General features: G+C 31.3%; 2 protein-coding genes across 2 annotated transcripts; both read right to left on the bottom strand.

Moving 5' to 3' along the window:
- Positions 1–3593: 3593 nt before the first annotated feature.
- On the bottom strand, positions 3594–6341 carry LOC107946784 (uncharacterized). Its single transcript, XM_016881244.2, has one exon. The coding sequence runs from the start codon at positions 6265–6267 to the stop codon at positions 3784–3786; it is 2484 nt and encodes an 827-aa protein (XP_016736733.2). The 5' UTR covers positions 6268–6341; the 3' UTR covers positions 3594–3783.
- Positions 6342–14507: 8166 nt separating this feature from the next.
- Positions 14508–20990, bottom strand: LOC107946783 (extra-large guanine nucleotide-binding protein 3). The gene is given in 10 exon segments (XM_016881241.2): positions 14508–15266; positions 15446–15618; positions 15827–16074; positions 16384–16561; positions 17066–17245; positions 17321–17425; positions 18356–18493; positions 18617–19036; positions 19039–19890; positions 20698–20990. Coding segments are annotated over 9 exon segments (2580 nt in total). The 5' UTR covers positions 19582–19890; positions 20698–20990; the 3' UTR covers positions 14508–14671.
- Between the last annotated feature and the right edge of the window lie 230 nt (positions 20991–21220).

Raw genomic sequence — 21220 nt, forward strand, 5'->3', positions numbered from 1 at the left:
TTATGCCATTTTTGAAAGCTTGTGATTTTTGTTATTTGATGATGAAATATGAAAGATATGTTTTGTATTGGAGTTTTTGATAATTTTGAGTAATTAGGACTAAATTCTAAAAATAATAAATTGAGGGACTAAAATGTGAAATAAATGAAATATATGGACTTGGATGGACACTAGGAACATTTGGCCTAACATAGGTGTGTTGAAATTTTGCATATTTTGTGTTTTGTGCAATAGGGACTAAATTGTAAAAAATATGAAATGTCAGTGGAAAAAGTGTAATGTACCCATTTATGTGTTTCTGGATGAATTTGATTGAATATTTGATTAAATAAGTTTAATTTATATTAATTTAGATCAAGAAAAGAAAAAATCAGATTTGGATCGGGGAAAACTAAAGTTGTCGACTAGTCATCCCGTTCCGTTTTTCATCGTCCGAGGTAAGTTTATAAGTAAATAGATGTTGTTTATTTTAATTATATGCAAGCTATATATGCTGAAATGAAATATGTGAATATATATTTAGAATAGCCGAATGTATACAAGCTTGGCAACTATGTTTGTGAATTCATTATGACCGAGTTACGATGTTCGAAAACCCCGTATGAACCTTAGGAATAGCTAGGATACATATGTCATGACATAGGATTCCAATATGTGATGTGCGAGTAAGACCATGGCATCGATATATGTGTGTGAGTAAGACCACGTTTTATATGTTGGCATCAATATGTGACTCCGATATATGTGTGCAAGTAAGACCCTGTCTGGGACAGTAGCATCGATATGTGATTACATGTAAGACCACGTCTGGGACGTTGGCATTATACGATATATGTGATTATCTAAGTGTCCTATCCAATTCCGAATGGTTCATTGGGCAATGATAGGTTGTGATCGAATGTGCAAAATGAGCTAAAATGATCAGGTATGAATTGGTTTATTACCTATTTGAGATAAGGTAAATGAGTTACTAATGTGGACATGTGTGCTATGTGAAGTATATTTGGCCATTGCTATGTATATGTATATGATATCATATTTTGACTCAAGAGTATATGTATATGTGTTAACATAATGATAATTAGCTTTGAAATCGAAAGATATTTTGTTAACATTTATATATGGGTATTCAGCCTTTAGTAAACTTATTTGTAAAAGTATATGTTATAAGTGAAACCATAAGATTCTAGGTCTAATATGATTATGTTAGTATAATTAAATTTACTTTAAATGAATTGTTCATATCATTGAATAGTTTATTTGCTTATGACTTACTAAGCTATAAAAGCTTACTCTGTGTGTGTATGTTTGTAATTGTTTTATAGATTTTGGATCAAGTTACAAGCTCGGCGATCGTCAGCAAATCAGACTATCGACTGTCTTCAGTATCTTTATATGTGAACTTTAAGATCTTTGGCATGTATAGGAAGGATTATGTTTTGAAATGTCGGATTTTGGTTATGTACAATCTAAGCCATGCGAAAATGGCTTAACCTTTAATGTTTGAATTCGGTTATGTTGAGTATGGTTTATGTTCATATTGGTTATGTAGTTACATGCCATGAATGTTTAGTATGTGTGGTTGGTACTATATGCCTTGAAAATGGTTGATAGTTTAGGATGTACATGTGGTTGGTTTGGTTAAGGTTGTGCATGGATAAAAGCATATGTGAATTTGGTTGTTATGTTTGATCTAGGTGTTAATATGTGTGAATTGGCATTAAAGGATACATGCTTATGTTCGAACATGGTAGGAGTTTATTATAGTATGTTGTGTTTTGTGGATGGTTTAGTAATTAGGCTTAGTAATGGAATAAAATTTTGATGATATATATATGTGTGTATTCGAATGAGTATTGGTCAATTTGTTTCGGTTTGTAATGGAAATGTATATGCATAGATTATGTTTGAATGATTGATAAAATAGCTATGATTGATGAAGATAAGTAATGAATATTTATTAGGTATGTTTTGTTAGTTAAATGGATAGTTAATAAGTGACAAGTATATATTTGTATTCGAAAATGAAAATGGTAAATTTTTAACTTAAGATTGAATAGTGAAATTAGTATGATTTTAATGATTAACTTTGATAGCCGAATAGGTAAGTAAATGAATTGAATATGTATCTGTAATTTTGTTATGAAGTTAGCTTATTGATTTTGATATGTTTGATTTGATTACATGATAGTTAAACATATTATTTAGTTAGTATATTAAGTGATATTATCATGTTTAAATTCGGTCTTGACACTTTATAGCATTAGACAAGAGTATGTTATGTGAACTAGGCGGATATGTTTCATTATTAATGTATGAAAATGGTACAAATTTAATGTGGTTAAATACATAAAGAGATTTTAATGTTTAACGGAATTTATTTGATCATTTTGTGAAATTGATAATGCCGCATATGTTAATGGACAAAATGCCATGTGATATGTTTTATTTGGTTAAACATGTGCATGTATAGAATTAAGAAGTAAAATGTTTGATTTTTATTTAGGTATTTGATTATCATTAAAGTGATGAACATATGATTCGTATATCCAATATAATTTATAATGTATGTTAAATTTTTAATTAGTTATATGCTTTTTATATATGAATATGACTTGTGTTAATATGAGAATGTTCGGAACTGTGCTTTTTTTCGGTAATGCCTCGTAACTCCATTCCAGTGACAGATACGGGTTAGGGGTGTTACAAATTCACTGACGATGTTAAAACCATATACCATAATAATACATATATCGATAGTTAATGTACCACATTGGACATTTTTAAAGTAGAGATATCATATTGAACATTTTATAAAAGTAAATGTACCAAAAGAAAATAAATATTGATAGTTCAGGTACCGCATTAAATATTTTCAAAGTACAAATACTACATTGAACATTTCATGAAAGTACAAGTACCAAATGCGAAATTTTCCCAATTTAAAATTTATGCAATCACTTTTGAATAGATTTTAATTTTAAATTTAAATAAATTATTAAACAAAGTTATCTAATTAACATATTTTAAATACTATCTTATATGTAATTAAGAGGTGATATTCGGTAGGCATTTATGTCAATTAACACTTGCCAAGTTATCATGTATTGGGTTTTAAAATTTACTAAAAAATATTAAAAGTTACAATATTTAAATATAAAAATAAATATGAGTACATGAAATTATTTTAAAAAAAATTAATGATTATATTCGGTTTGTAACTTATAAATGTTTAAATAGATACCGAATTTAGTCAATAAATTTATTTATATATATATATAATAGAATAAGATGTGTCTTTTGATATTAATGGCAGAGTACGAAAATTTTTTTCAGGCGGAATTAAATTGTATATTTTTATAATAACAAAAATATAATTTTATCATTTTAATAATCTATATCTTTATAATTTAAAAAGTGTTAAATAAATTTTTTATCATTTTTGGGAGTTAAAAAATATAATTTTATCATTATTAATTTAAAATTTTATAAATTATAAAAAACCTAAATTAAAATTTTATCAGGAGCATGGCCCTCCTACTTCTCTACGAAGCTCGACCACTGTTTGAGATATTAGAACATTTTCTAAGAACTAATACCAACTCATCTCTTTAATTTATTGCAGTTAAGATAAGCATAACTCCGCAAAGGGGGGAGCTTACAACACAGTAATTGACTAAGCAAGCAACTACAGTACATGACACTTATTTCTAGCTGAGGATTTGTGCAGTAACAATAAAAGATAAAACAAAGCATGAAAATGGAAAATAATTGTTTTTTTAATTACTTTCCCACGATTAATTTGGCTCTTGCATGTCCTTCGTTGATTTGGAACTGCTCCCCCAGACCAAAGTGAGCCATCAACAACCAAAAGAAGGTAATAAGCTCTCCACCTTGGCTTACATCTGCTGCATGTGTACTTGCTCGGCAATGACTTGCCGCATATGAGACTAGTTCGACCCACACTTTGCTCATTATTTTCCACTTATTGTTCATCTTATTTAGCTCTTTGGCCAGCATACATGCATCGAACAACACTGATTTACTTCGGTCTCCCTTCACTTCCTGAGGGCCAACATCCGTCCTCACATCCAATAATTCTTCGCAAGCTTTCTTGTCCTGATTTGGATGTAAATCCCCTCTCTTAAAGAACCTTTCAGCCTCAGCACATGTGTCACGAAATCTTATTTTCCCAATACCCGCCACAGCAGACATCATGGTTGGCCGAAATACTAGAAGATACAGCATGTAATCCGACAGGGTTTTACTGAACTGCCGATATGTCAATTCCTCCTTCTCATCTGTCGGATTCTCCACGTCACCATGCTGCCCACCTGTCGGATTCTTGTTGTGAAATAAATTCCAACAGTTCTTCTTGCCATCATCCTGCTGATTTGTATTCTTCCGATCCTTCTCATCATCAGGGTAGTAGCATAGATCTGTGGCAATGTGCCACAAGAGAATGCTCTCATCATACGGAACCTCAATTAGATACCTCAGTAGCTTGCCACGTTGTGTTTCTTCACAAGCATCCGTCAAAGCCCATTCACCTCTGGCTGAGGATATTCTCTTTGCGGTTTCTGGAGTATCTGCAAACTCAGATTTTGTTTTTAGCTCCTCAAAGATGAACTTCCATAGGTCCAGACTGAATGGCTCGAGGGACACATACACCATCTCATCCATAAAATCTTTCGCACAAAAGGAAAAGATTTTTTCGAAACAGGGCCAGAAAATTTTACCTAGACCTTTTCTAATAGGGCTTAAACATTCTTCAATGACGTTGCAAATGCAGGTAGCACATATATTAAAACATTCATAGAGTTTCAAGAAACGAAGTATGCTTTCAAACATGATCTGCCACCAACTAGGGAATTCATGGATGCTTTTCCTATTGCTTTTCAGACAGTACCTTATTAAGTTGTGTGATGAGATGGATCCAGACCACCTTCGAACTACAAGGGGAGTGGCAAGTAGTTTGTGTTCGTGTTTGTCCTCGGGTTTTTCCTCGGGTTTGTCCTCGGGTTTGTGCTTGTACTTACGGTTGCATGTACAAGTCTTCCACCACGGCCTCATGAGGACAAGGAAAGCTTCGTAGATGGGTGCCCACCAGGGTGGACGTTCAGGGTCCTTTATAGAAGCAATACTCCGATCTGAGAAAATGAGCATGAAGATGGCTATTACATCCAGGGCAATGGCACCAAGAAGCAAGGTGTAGGTGATTCCAATATCAACTCCACGGAATTCATGTTTGTTTACTTTGAAATAGAAGATTCCAAGAGTAGCCAAAACACATGCCAGAGCTAGGAATCGCAAAATATAGCCAACATAGATCTTCTTCGTCTTCCAGTGTAGAACTTCCACCTTGGTATAGAGAGTTCCATACAGGAAGTTGAGTTCAGCTTCAATTACCCTTAGAGCATCTTCAGGTTCCCTCCTTTGGAAGAAATCACGGCTCTCGTCGCGCTCACGAAAGCTGAAGATGAGATCAACAACAAGTCCCTTGAATGTTTTGAAGTATTTATAAGCATAATGCACCACCTCCAAGTCCTTCAAGCGGTCATTCTTAGGTGGAATATCAGAAGCCTTGGCTTCTTTATCAGGCTCCAGTGTCGAACTGATTTGTGTTGGGAGTTTGTTCTTTTTCTTGAAGTCATATTCCTCCATAAGTTTAGCGTAGTTGGGCCCAGCATCCGGATCTTTGAGCATGGAATCTCGAAATTTGTCCAAGCTCGCCTTATACAAAGCACATGTCCGCTCGCCGTACTTGATCATACCAGCCACAAACATGAGTAATGTGGGAACCCATAGGTTTATGTTGGGAAGTGACTGGATGAAGACATAAATAACAGCCCCTGCTTGAAAGCCAAGGCCCAGAAAGTGTCTTAGCCAAAGCTCATTATCTTCGAGAGCAAAAGCTGTGATGGTATCAGGGCCTCCGAGGTGTAATAGAAGGAAGGGCGCCCAAAATGCTAACAGATCACTGTTCTCCTGGGGCTTCTGGTTGGCCTTGTGGCCGGCCTTGTCATTTTGATTGCGTTGGCTGTTGGAGATGAGACCAACTGCAAAATTGGCGGCTGCGTCAGCCAGCAAATATGCAAACCAAATGAGGATGATATTGAATTTTCCTCTGGCAGATTTTCTGAGTGGAGCCACCAGAATCAATAGGACCTGCAACCAGAGACTGAACAAAATGGCCCCTCGGATGTTCCATCTGTCCCAAACACTTTTCACTGCTTCAGTGATGTGTAGAGGGATGTAAGGAGGCATTTCCCCGCCCCCCTTCTACACTCTTTTCACTCTTCTCACTTGGCTCTTGTTATGGTTTGGTTGGGTAGAGGTTTGAGTAGGAGTTAAATACTACAGAGTTTTAAACACTGGTGCTTTCGTAGCTCTTACAAAAGCCAATCTTTCGTCATTCATCTTCCTTCACATTAAAGCTAAAGCTTGTGATAGAATAGATACCACCAAAACATTAAAGAGAGCTAAAAAAAGAAAGCCAAAGTAATCATGAAACTAATCTGTCCATTGTTTATACTAACATGTTCAGTAAAGTACGATATATTTATTTTCCTCCAATTTTGGAATAACCCAAGGTCATCACACGTTTATACTTGGATGTGATTCTTAAGTAAGGAATTGTTAAAATATTACACTTTTTTTCTTTTTGCACTTTTATCCGACATGGACATGGTTTAAATGCAAGTCATTCTTATTCCAAGAGAAGGCAATTCATTCATTTGATGATGGAAGTGAGTGAAACACAAGCTCCATTCCCCATTTTAGTTTTGCACTTTATTGCTTCTTCCCACAAGTATTTCACTTTATTCTCCATCCTCTTCCATCGCTGCCATAATGTTTTGGATCGTTTAGCAATGAAGGCCTCATGAATCACGTGGATCTTGCTTAATTATTTGTTTTCTAAACTTCTTAAAAACTTTCCTATCTTCGTATTGAGTTTTAAAACTTTAATTTTAAAATAGTTATATTCCAGTGTCACGAGTAAACTCGACATTAATTCGGTTAACAAATTACTTAAAAAATCTTATTTTAATTAAGAATTGAGTGTTGATATAAATGTGTTTTCATCTTTTTACTACTTTTATAATGACATATTTAACTAAAACAACAATAAAGATATATATATGTATATGTATATAACCAACAAGTGATGGATAGAATGTTAAAAACACATTACAATCTTAAGAAAGAACACAAGTTTAAACTTTGAAAAATATTGAATATGTGCGGTAAAATGTACATGAAAAATATTAATATATATAAACTCGAAGCCTAAAAAATGCTTATCTATAATTACTTCACTATTTCACCTATAACTCGGTTGTTGATTATTTTTTACAGGGGTGGATCCTTCTGGGGGCGTAAGGGGACTTGGTCTCCCCAAAATTTTAAGAAATTTTGATTTCTCCCTTGAATTTTTTAGAAACTTTTAATTAGACTCCCAAAATTTTCAAAAAAAATTACATTTCTCTCTTGAAGTTTTTAGAAAAATTTAATTAGTCCCCTTCAAAATTTTAAAAATTCTCATTATACCTTTTAATTTTTTTTTTTGAAAATTTTATTTAAACTCTCTTAAATTTTTTGAAAATTCTCATTAATCTCACAAAAAAATTAGTATAAACTATACAAATAGCCACACAACAAAGACTGTGTTCCTATTTCGGTCACTCAACTTTAAAAATTCTCAATTTAGGCATTAATATTTGAATTTGTTCCTATTTTAGTCACTCGTGGTTAAATTGATAACGAAAAACCTTTTTCTAACGAGTATAATAACACATTTAGTCCTCAATAGTTACATATTCTATTAATTTGATCTTAATTTTAAATAATTCAATAAATTTAACCCTTCATATTTACAAATTGTATCAATTTGATCTTGAAACTTCTTAATCAAAGCTTTCAGCTTTTAAAACATAGGCATTCCACATCTATTAATTGGCTTATTTATGGTTGAAATTATCCAATTCAGTACATAAAATGGAAAAACCTTTAAAAAAAATACTTTAGACTTACTCTTATTATTAATAGTATGATATTTTTCCTTCAAGATACATAGAAATAGTCCTCAAAGTTGGTCCTTGAAATTGGAAACTAAATTCAAAGTTAAAAAATATGGCTTTGAAAAATACAATTGTTAAATCAATTATTATACAAGAAAAAATTATAAAAAATTGTGAAATAATTAATTGAATTTTATTTTGTTGCATTGATAATGATTTTTTTTAATTTTATAAATTGATTAAGAGATTATTATGTGTTTTATTTATTTTTAATTTTTAAATCCATAATAAGCAATACTTATCAATAATAATATGATTTAGTATCAGATCATTTACTAAATTAATTAAAAATTAAAATTATGCTAGTTAGAGTGAATTTATTTTTATACAAATATTAAGCTATTTATACAATTTTATTATATATTATATTACATTTTAAAATTTGTTTTTCTATTATTTTTAAGAGATAAATCTTAAAATTATGCACGAAATTTTGTTTAATGAGCAATTGTATACGTGAACTTTAGTTTGGTGTAATTATACACGTGAAACTCTAATTGTGGTTTAAATGTATACTTGAAACTTTAATTTTGATTTAATTATACACGTTTAAAGAAATAAATACATCAGTTTATTTTTATATTGAATAAATATAATTTTTTATGTATGCAATATATAAACATAAAATGATGTTATATCAATAATTGTGTTAATAATTTACAAGAATTGAATCAAATCAAAATTTCATGTATAAAATTGCACAAAATCAAAGTTCATGTATACAATTACACATTAAAATATAGTTTATGTACAGTTTTGGAATTTATCCCTATTTTTAATGGTGTTTAGTTAATTTCTAACCCTAACTTCTTAAAAATATAAACAAAAAGGGTTATGTACCGAATTGGATAATTTCAACCATAAATAAAATAATTAATAGATTTTGAATGCCTCTATTTTAAAAGCTGAAAGTTTTTGCTAGGAAGTTTGAGGATCAAATTGATAAAATTTGTAAATGTGAAGGGTTAAATTTATTGAATTATTTAGCATTAGGATCAAATTGATAGAATAAGTAAGTATAGATGACTAAATGTGTTATTATAACAGTTAGAAAAATACTTTCTATTATCAATTTAACAGCGAGTGACCAAAACAGGAACGAATTCAGATATTAGTGCCTAAATTTAAAATTTTTAAAATTGAGTGACCAAAACAGGAATGCATGCATAGTTGGGTGACCATTTTGCCTAGTTCACTAAAATTTTAATCAGACCCCCAATTGTTTTTAAAAATGTTCTCATTAAACTCCTAAAAAAATTGAAAATTTTACTAGACTCCCCACAATTTAGTCCCAAGATTTGCCATTGACTTTTAATAAATATAATTTTAAGGATTATATGTTAAAAAAGCCCTTAAGAAAATGCAAAAAAATTCAATTAATCAATTAAGCCCTCTGATAACATTTTACATCTTTGACCACGTTGACCATTAAAATAATTGGACCAACCAAATGGTAACATGTGGCAACTTCTGGTTTAATCTAATATTTTCCCATAAAATGATTAAAAAATCAGAAAAAATATTAAAATATTAAAAATGCTAAAAATATTAAAATTGATATAAACTTATTAAAATTATAAAAACTAATAAGTATTATAAAAATAAAAAATCTAATAAATTGTAAAAAATTATAAATTAATAAAACTTATTTAAAATTAAAGAATGTATTGGACTTCTTAAAAATAATAAAATTGATATAAACTTATAAAAATTAAAAAAAAATCATAAAAACTTAAATTGGATTGGATAGCCCAAAATAGGCAAGGGTACCAGTCTAAGGAAAGCCATTAGACCGGTTGACTTGGGAATCAGGTGGTTGAACTGATTTTTTAAAAATATTTTTTATCAAATCAAAATTTCATTATCCAACTATTAGCATATATTATAATGAAATATTTTGACTAAGGTTTTCAAAATCAGACTGGTAGCCAAACCGGTCATGTCATTGATTTGCTAGTTCAACTGATCCGCCCAGTTCAATTAAATAAAACATTAAAAAATAGAAAAACATTAAAAAAAATCAGTTCAACCAGCCCGTTCTCATGTCAATCGGTCTAATAATTTCCTTCGAACCAACACGCTTGCTGATTTGAGTCTAGTCGGTCCAACCAACTGATCAAATCTAGTTCAGTTTTTATGATTTTTTTTATAATTTTTATAAGCTTATATCAATTCTAATACTTTTAATATTTTTTTATTATTTCATATATTTTTAATATGTCTTTATAAAATTTTAAATATTTTTATTAATTTTATAATCTTTTATAGTTTATTAGATTTTTTAATATTTTTATAATATTTATAAGTTTTGATGGTTTTAATAAGTTTATATCAATTTTAGTATTTGTAATATTTTTTAATATTTGATTTTTTTTATAATTTTTTAATCTTTTTTAGGGAAAAATATTAAATTAAACCAAAAAATTACTACATATCATAATCTGATTGGTCCAGCAATGTATTTTAACGGTCAACGCCTTTAATGACGGAAATCGTTAACGGATGGGATTAATTAATTATTGTAATTAACGACAATAGCCTAATTGAATGTAAATTTAATACAAAGACTTAATTATTTTTATTTATATTTTCTTAAAAGCTTTTTTCGGCAAATAAATCTAATTTTAATATTATGTTTTTTATTCAATATATGGCAAAACGTATAATTTAATTGTTTTTTCATGTTTTATGAATACAAAAATATACATGCAAGTGCTACATTAATAAAATAAAAACATCATAAGTCTCAAAGCTCAAACTAGCTCCCGTCGGCACCACACTTGAGTCGCCCAACTAGTTTAACGAATTGAATAAACACAAAATGAAATTTTAAATTATAACAAGAAAAAAAAAACTTAGTGAATAAATAAAGGGTGAAATCAAATAAAAGAAAACTAATGAAAATGAAGATTAGAGAAGAATTAAGCATAAAGAAATATGACAAAAATATAAAGTAAATAAATTAAGGTAAAATGAGAAAAGCATGCAGAAATAAGAATAAAAAATTATTATTCGGTACATTAGTGTTTTACGAGTAAATTGAAATTTTGTCACATATCCTTATGTTGTATTAAAAATAAGTAAATAGAATATACGGAAAAATTTTAATCTTACTTGTGAAGTTAAAAAATTCTACTTATATGTACCAAATATTTATTGTAAAAAGTTTAGGAAATAAAAAAGAAATAATAAAGATAAAAGAGAAAAGAAAAAAAAAGGTTTAATATGTAATTTGTCCCCTGAATTTGTCCAAAAGTACCTAGCTGATGCCTAATTTTTTTTAGACCTAGTTGATACTTGAACTTGTACTCTCATATAGTTTGGTACCTTCAAATTTATACTGATGTGATACGGATAGCCAATCACACTGTGACATGTGATAGGGCTCTTTTTGTGACACTGTGACAGATAAAAATACAATTTTAAAAATATATATATATAAATTGATTAAAAAAAGAGTATAATATTTTTCACATTAAGATGTGTTTTTAATAATTTTTATATTTTAATTTTTTACGTTATTATTATTTTGAAAAAAATATACAATTAAAATTTATAAAAATATAAAATGCATACAATTTTTTTCAGGTTCATTCTTGATGTTATTTTTTTATTTTTATTAATTTATATATAAAAATATAAATAATTTGATTTTTTATTAAAATATATAAAATTACTAAAAAAACACATTTAAAATGGATCTGGGCAAGTGGTTGTCCAGATTCAAATAAACCTAGACAATAATTTGTTTAGGTTCATTCTTGATGTGAAAAAGAATTATACTTTTTAATTGATTTATATATTTTTAAAGATTTTTTTTTATATCTGCTATGTGTCATGATGAAAGGTTTTTGCGTGTCATAATGTGATAAACTATTGTTAGAGTTGTGTGACCCGAATCCCATCACTTGTTAAAGAAATAAAATATAGTGGCAAAATAAAGGGATTTGTTGGGGGGTTTAACCTTTTAAATAGATGTAGTTGAAACTTCTATTATATTATTCATTTTTCAACATTAGTAAATTTCTTCTCCTCTGCCTATGTTTTTTTTCTCGAAATGATTTCCACGTAAAATCTATGGGTTTTATTTTTTCTTTTCTTATTGTTTTGATGTCGTTTTATTGTCATTATCAACGTTTATTACAACAACTATCTATGACACATTAGAACAACCTAAAGTTGTTAGTGCAGAGATATTACGGTGTGACAAAATACAAGTTTAATTATCAATTAAGTTTAAAATTTAAATGCCAACTAAATACGTTTAAATAAATTCGGGGAACAGACTATGTATTAATCTAAAACAAAATGTATTTGTGAAGATCAAGTAATTAAAAGGAAAAAGAAAGAAAAAACAAATAAAGGAGTGGAAAAGAGAAAAGTGAGCAAATAAAAATGATTTAGGAAAACAAAACTAACCAATAAAAAAAAAGAATGAAGGAAAAAGAGGGAAGGAAAAAAAAAGTAGGAATGCAAATTATATAAAATTAAATAATTATAAAAGAAAGAAGGATGGAGACTTTATTTTTTTTTTCAGAAATAGAAAAGAATAAGTGAATATCAAGTAAATAAAAGGGAAAAGGGAATAAAGGAAAAAGAAAGACTAAACTATTATTATCAAAGTGCAACAATTTAAGTTGAAGACTCTATGAATAAGTGGTAAATACACCATCTTATTATAGATTTGAATTATATTTGTCTTTTAAAATACAATATTTAGAACTACTTATAGCCTCTCTCAACCCATAAATAAGAGGATCATGCGCTTTAGCGTACTCAAACCCATGTCCTCTTACATTGATAACAAATGCTCATGTCAATTAAGATTATAAAACCATTGTTAAATCTTAAATTTCACTTTTTATCTTAATACAATGTTGAAGTTTGAAAAAATATTCAACCTTGAATTTTAATTTTAGTTTTTGCACTTTAATTTTTTTTACATAATTCAGTTTTTTTCTAATTTTATAATATTTTTGGTTAATCTAAATATCTTATTCTGATTAAAATCTTGACTTGAATTTCTTAAAATTGTTAATACCGTTAAAATTCTCCATTAAATTCAAATCTATTATAATATTTTTTTTTGTTACATAGCTACTAAGTGAATATTTATTTGTTAATTTCAATATGTTACACCAATGAATTTAATAGAAAAATTTTAACAATTTAATCACTGAACTTAAATATTTAAATCCAAAAAAAGAAAATAAAAATAAAAATATGGATGGAGATTAAAATTTTTCTTTTTTGAATAATCTCATTATAGGTTCTGATCATAAACACACTACAAAGAACTATCCATGGCTTCCTCCCAACCCATAAATAGGAGGATAATGTATTTTAGTGCACTTTAATCCATATCCTCCTATATTAGTAACAATAATGTGCCAATCAAATTAAGACTAAATTAGTAAATGGAGATTAATCTTTAAATGTAGAAAAGAAATAAAAATACTAATTAGGTCTCAAGTAAGCTAATCCAATGCAAAGCTTGGACAGTATCCATACTAGTAATTAGGGGTGTGCAAAAGTTTTACAAACCCAAAATGAATGGAACCGAAAATTTTCATTTTTTTCATTTTTGGGTTTAGTCGATTTCAAGGTTTAGTTTAATTGATTTATTCACTCAGTGTTCAATTTTGATATTTTAAATTGAATAAATTAAATAAAAAATTAATTATTAGACCTAAAACCCATTTACATACCTAAATTCAAAATAAAATAAACACTCAATATATATACCCAATACTCAGTAAAACCCCAACCCAACTGATTTATCAAACACTAAATATACATTTCATCTTTGGTTTCAAGTTCGAGAAAGTATGGGAGAATTTTAATTGATAAAATAATTTTAGTTAGACAAATTTGTTAAACATACTTCCAGGACTTTAGATTTCAGTTGAATTGATTTTGACAAAAAAAATTTTGAAAAATAGAAAATTTTCAATTCAATTTAAACTTTTTAATTTGGTTTAATTTAATAATTTTTATGATTAATTTGGTTTATTTAATTTTTAATATATAAAATCCGAACTATTTAGCCGATTAAATTTTAAATCGATTGATATGGACATTATTATTAATGTAAGAAGATGTAGATTCGAATACTTTGAAACATATTATTTTTCTACTTATAAGTTGAGTTGTAAGCATTATAAATCTAAATCTTCGAACCGAAATGCATACCCATATTAGAAACATTTAAAATATTATTTTCCTCAAAAAATAAATCCTCACACCTATTCTCTGCCAAAATATAATAACCGTACAATAAAGTAACATTTAAAAGACAATAAAGTGATGTGCCCGCTAGGCAATCCAGGCCCATGGCACAAGCGACAACTACAACGAAATCTGAAAAAGCTCATTAGGAACCAACCTCTCACCTCTCGCAACAACGCAGTCTGGGAGAATCAAATATGAAGCAAATTTCACTGATATCATTAAATTGATATATATATATAATACAAAAGAGAATAAAAATTACAACAACTAATCCTTATTTAATTAAGTAACAAGGCAAGCACAACACTTATACAATCTTCTTTAAACCGGAAGAACACAAGTAAAATTCAGAATGCACCTCATTCTTGCCTCACAAATGGCGAGGAGCTAACATCTGTGCTGTAAAATGAATCTTCTCCCCCATAGTAGTTTTCATCTTTCTCCTCTTCCCACTTGAGAACCTCCCTTATATACTTAAATGCTTCATCGATACTCACCCGGTGGTCCCTTGCCTTTGCTTGCCAGACAAATAGTTTCCGTCCAGTAAGGGATGCATACAGATCCTTGAACTTCATTGCCACGTAAAAATAGGCCTGTTGAGCCAGGGAGTGATGGTTATGGAGAGGCCTAACTGGACTGAAATCCATGAACCACTCGCATGTACTTAACGGCACCCGATTGACTTTGTCCTCAAACAGATCATACTTGTTTAGTATCAACACGAATGGGGTATCCTTAAAGCAAGGATGCCTTATCATTGTTTCAAATAGCTCCTTTGTCTGCAACATCTTATTTTGAAGTAGCGTTCCACTGCCACTGCTCTCTGGTGATATCGATATCTGATCATAATCACTAAGGGCCACGCAGAAGACTACAGATCGCACATCTTCAAACATTTCCACCCACTTGCATCCCTCATTCATCCCCTTTGCATTTACCCTTATAAGTTGATACCTGTAAAAAGTAAAATTAAAAAAAAAAATGATAAATTAGCTCACGATGCAAGGATGACCTAACATGACAATCTGTAAGATGCAGCACCCCATTGACAGAGTAGGAGGTAATTACATGATTTAGAAACAAATCCATAAATCTTAAACATATGATAATAACAGAATGGTTGGAATAATTACTTGGTCAGGGGCAGGGATGGAGCTTCCAAATTGTCAGTGTAAGTTTCAGACATTGGACTACGATCATCAAGAGAAAACTCTATGAATGCCAAACCATTCCCTTGAGTGATCCCTTCAGCATAAAGGATATCTCGATGAGATGGTTCATATTCATTGCTTGAAACCTCAACGGCCTGAAGGAATCAAAAAGTATATCAGATAGGTCAAAAGATTGCTGTGAATTTGAGATGAGTTGTTTTTTTTTTTCTCTTGGGATCTTCCTCGAGTTGAATAACTTGAAAATCAAATGGCCAAGAAAAATTTGGCAACAATTAAGCCAACATACTAAACATAAAACGTAAAATACAGGCAACAAAGTCAACAGAAAATAAAATGACACACCCTGCTTAAGAAGTACTCAGCAACATCTGGAAGAAAGTGGAGCTCGTCTTTTCTTTTATACGTTTGCTGTATAGCAGGATCTTTCCACAACTCCTCAACCAATGGAGCATACTCACGTGTTGCTGCAGGGAAAAAAGCATCCAAATCTCCGGTGGCTATAATGTCCAGAAGCCAATCAGAAAAATGCTTTAGCCTTGGGTTTATAGAATAGATGCACTGGTTAGTTTCACTAGAGTCGACCTCCCCACCTGAAACAAGATTGAAGTATAGTTTAGATGCTGGAAAAGTTGCGACGCGGTTAAATGATTTTTCTTGCTTTTGGCCAAGAGACCTATAAGCATCATCATGTACCAAACCTCTATACAACACTAGCAGAAAAGTAATGTCAGAAACTATTTTTTCCCTCCTCTTTCAGCCAATTATAAAACAGAAAAAAGCAATATGCATATTAAAAAGACATATATGCAATAAAACATGTCAACCAGGAATAATAAGTTCTACCGTAAAAGCTCAAACTATGTTTAAATAAGAAAGGTTTTGATGTTGTCAAGTGTTACCTGCTTCACTATTCTGGTCATCGGGACCTAGTTCTCTTATACGAGACATTGCTTCCTCCTCAAATCGCTCCCGCCCATCCAGTAATATGCTAAGGTATCTGTACATATTACTCTGGATCATCAACTTGAGATCCTGCAGTTCCTCTGTAGAAAACCCATTCCCATACAAAAATTTTGCCTGTTCAATATGCATACTGAACATTAGAAAAATGACATGGACTGCAATGAAAGACTGAAACAATCAGTTTTCTAGGCTAACTTTGCTTGATAAATGCAGCTGTAGCCAATGCTAATAACTTAATTTGATCACTTGAGCACAAAGGCAATTTGCCCACATCTTAATCATCCGTACACCATAAGACCAATTGTTCCTAAACCAGAAAGCATGAAATAAAACGAAATGCAGCCCGGAACATTAAAAGCATTGTTGAACTATATGCAAAGCTACAAATTCAATGCTTTCATAAACTGCATATCCTTAAATACTCCTCATCTACTAATGGATTGGAATGGCAGAGATTCATGATGTTCATGCAAGATAGCCTAGCTAACTTCCATCTGGGCAATAAATCCCTGAAGTGATTTGACTTTCATTTTCAATGCAAATACACATTTGGCATTGCAATACACAACATAATAGTTAGAGCAAAATAGACTATTAGCAACAAAGAGAAGGCCACACCTGCTTGAAGATGGTGCTTGTTCCAGAGCCTTGAAGCCCAAGTAGAAGAAGTTTCTGGGTTCTTTTCTGCTCGAGATAATTTGGAACAGTAGTATAATTGCTGACCTCCTCTCTTGCTCCTTGAGGTTGACCATGGAGCACAGGCAAAGAGAACAAGGTACAGATAAAACGAGTTGTTGCCTGTATAGCAAAAATCAAATCCAGATCACATCAGAATACCCATGACACAACTGCGGCTGTTCATATTTTACGTACCTTCTCCCAGATGTTTCCTCTAATGTTATTTTGACCTTCTTCCTCATAACGTCCATCATCATAAACCCAAAAATGAGTGTCACGTGGACACTGCACATTTGCCAACTGAAAGCATCAAATGGATACACCAATGATTGGTTAAAGAAGTGAAGATATACATTTAATATATTACTTCATTCCCATTTGCATTTTAATCAGTTGCTGAGGCTAAAACATTTATTAACATGTCTAACAGAAAAGGCGTAATAACAAAAAAGTTAGTTGTTAAAGTGTTTATTAAGAGGAATCTGTTACTTATAAACTGTAATGACAAAGATTCGACAATGGAAGTTACATGCCTAACTTTATGATATTTGAATAGCTGTATACTAGTCGGGACAATTAAAATGGGAAAATTACAATATATATAAATAGAAGGAATGTGAAGCTAAAGCTCTAACAACTTTCTTAGAACCTTGACATGTTAATTCCAATCAACAATATATTTTAACTTCTAACAGTGTTTGGTACATAACAATAGTTATATTTGCCAGGTAATTACAAAAATGAATGTTTACGTGAGAGGTATTGCAAGCACACCAAATAAAACACATGCCTAAACTATTCGACCCAACTCTAATAAAAGCAACAACAAGCACCAAACACTGCTTGTTCCATATCATGGCTGTCAAGAGTAGGCACTAACACCAAGGTATAAACAGACAAAGTACTTTGCTGAAAGCATGCTTAAAACACAATGGACGTAAAAGTGAACATCCGCTGCTCCTGAAGTGCTGACTCAAAGACTATCTTACAAAGTATATAGTAACAACCGGCGTATAATCGCCCTGCTGAGCATCCGAATGTCACACAAGCCCAAACCAGTAATCCCACTAATTCTAAAGCAAATGTCTCTATGGGAAGTAAAAAACGGTGAGAATACTTGGTACCAAAAGGAGCCTGAGATTGAGAATCCTAAAATCAGGGAATAAAACCGAAAAGAAATACCATGATTAAGAAAAACAAATAACAGATCCTGTATTAACTATAAACTACCTTTAGCACCCTCAATTCAAGTTTTGTAATTTGCCGGCCATTGATATAAACTTCAGTATTGCCATTGCTTGCATCAGGATTAAGCTTCCCTGTGAAATTCAAGTTTGAACTAATGATCCGATCAGGTTTTTCTCCCTCCTGCCAATTCAATAAGAAGTCATGAACAAATCAGATCCCCAAATTATAGATGTTTCCCCTTCCTACTTGTTCAATTAGAAAAGCCAAGTGAAACATAAAACAGCATACTGCAATAGAACTTACCTTTCCCCAGAGACCAGATTCCTTATCATACCAATATCTACCAGGCTTCAACTTCCTTGGAGGTAAAGGGCACCCAAGTAATTCTGCCATCTCTTCTGGCTTCAATGGATACCCATTCACAATTAGCTGCTCTGGTCGGAGCTGGTTAGCAGAGCATTCTTTCTCTGCTTTCATAATCTGCTTCACTTCCAGAGGACTAAGTAATCGAGACAAGAGCCTAGAATGTTTGCCTAGTCTTAATCGCTTTGATTCATCGATTGGCTGGCCAATGCATGTCACACATTTCCGTCCTTCAGGCATTGAGCCCATTGCCCTAAGTACACAATTGCTGCAATATTTAGCGTCACAAACAAGGCAAGATTCCTTTGTTTCCCATTTTCTCTTACCACAACGATAACAAATTCTTCTTTTCTTCTTCTTTCCTTTGAAACCCCAACAAATTCAGGGAAAACGGGCTTATCCATATCCACATCTTTCCCCTCTGACCTTTCAACGGTATTAAATGTGACAACTGGCACTCTCCTCAATTCATTAACAGCTTGTTTCGGAGGATTACTTGGAGGATTGCGAACTGAACCAGGAGAAGCTGAAGGAGAAGCTGAAGAAAAATCAGGGTTTTGCAACACAGATACTACTGACTCAGAGCTTGCCGAAACCCTTGGACTCTGTGCAGGCGGACTTGCAACATCAGCAATATAAGATACTGGCAAGGGGATTGGTTCAATAACTGGAGGGCCAGTATTAGCAACTGACCTTTGGGACTCTGAGAGTGACTCTGCAGCAGGTATGGCATGTGGATTCACATCAAGAGGCTCAACTCTAGGCAGTTCATAAGTGACCGGAGGACCCTGATATTCCATAGCTATAGAGTAATCAAGCTGCGAAGAATCTTCAGGGAGAGATGCACCAGGTGGAAGCATTTTCTTCACCAATTCTTTCCAACTCTCACTTTCCTTTTGCTCCATTTTTTTCTTTCTAAAATAATACCAAAGAGCTATGTGCCACACCAGAGTCTCAAACAACTTGTCAAGTATCACCCATATCTATCAAACTCTTTAAAGTCCAGTTATAAACTTCAACATCCTCCCGGCTTTTGTCAGAATAACATAAGAGATAACTTGCAAAACCAGAATCACCCAAAATTACCTGGAAAGCAATCACCAGAACAGTGAATTTCTCGGCCCTTTTCGTTTTTGTTGCTTTCTTGCAATGAAACCAGAAATAGTTACAAAGCAGCCAGAATTTACACACAAATTGTCATCCCATGGGCAAGCCTTCAAGTTGGGAAGGACATATAGGAAAGATCAATAATTTGACCCAAATTAAATGCAATCAAATCAAATCAAATTGTTCATAAGCCGAGAATGGTAAATATGATAGGCCCAAATATCGCTCTAATAAAGTCGAAAATAAAATAACTTGAACAATTGGTGGCGAGACAAAAGAAAATAAAGTCGAAATAAAGGTAAATTCATATTTTAGCCCAAGAGAAGACTTTTACCCTATAATATCCTAAACCCCATATAAGATTATTATGCATGGAAGTCAAATATTTAGAGAGATCCATGTTAGAAAACATAAAACCTTTTTAACTAAAAAAAAGTAAGATTGAATTTGCTTCTAGTCAAAACATTAACAATGGACATTCCAAGCTGAAAAGGAATGATTCGATACTGGAGGCCTAGCAAGACTTTTCAGCTAAAATAGCAAAACAAAAAATGAATCAGTCAACAGTCAAAAACTTTAGCAGTCATGTGTTAGCTGATAAAGCTAAGAGACAATAAATTAAAAATAAAAATAAAAAGGCGTCACACCCATTCCAACATTGAAAAAACTGAGGGTCCATCGAACAAATATAGTATACAGGAAAAAAAATCCAACAAAGAAAACAAACCCTAAGAACAGAAAAACCCAGACACGAACTGATTGAAATAAAGATTATGCAACATATAAAAAGGGATCAAAACAAAAGGAATATGATAAAATTCCCTTTTTTGAGCTAATCTTGCCACTTTGTAAAGTGATGGGAGATAAAAGAAAAGATGAAAAGAAAATAGAGAAGTCAAAGAAAGAAAAGATACCTGAAAGAAAAAGACAAAAATGGAAGTAAATCTCAGAGGCTTAAGCCTGATTTCAAAAATCTATGAGAACCAAACTAAAGTAGAAGAAGAAGAAGAAGAAGAAGAAGAAAATTAGAAAGAAAAAAATAAGTAACAATAAATAGCTTTTTTGCTTTCTGAACTGCTTCGAATTGCTTCGTTTCTGTGCTTTGAAGAACTCGAAAAAGAACAGAGAAATCCCAGATGGAAAAATCAAATATGTAGAGAGAGAATGATGATACTGATATGGTGAAAACTACAGATTGATAGAGAGAGAAACATATGTGGGCCCATTTTCTTTTCTTTATACATGGTAGACTAGTGATATGAAGTGAGTCTTTGTGTTTTTCTTTTTAAGTTAAATAAATTAATTTTTTTATTTCTAATATGGAATTTTTAATCTTATTTATTGAATTACATTTTTTATAAAGAGAGAAAACGGAAATGAGGTAACTTTAATCTATTGAATTGTAGTATGAGGCTAATTTAGCTAAAACTGTCCGAA

The sequence above is a fragment of the Gossypium hirsutum genome, chromosome A12 (assembly GCF_007990345.1).
Source record: "Gossypium hirsutum isolate 1008001.06 chromosome A12, Gossypium_hirsutum_v2.1, whole genome shotgun sequence".
Classification (NCBI taxonomy): Eukaryota; Viridiplantae; Streptophyta; class Magnoliopsida; order Malvales; family Malvaceae; genus Gossypium; species Gossypium hirsutum.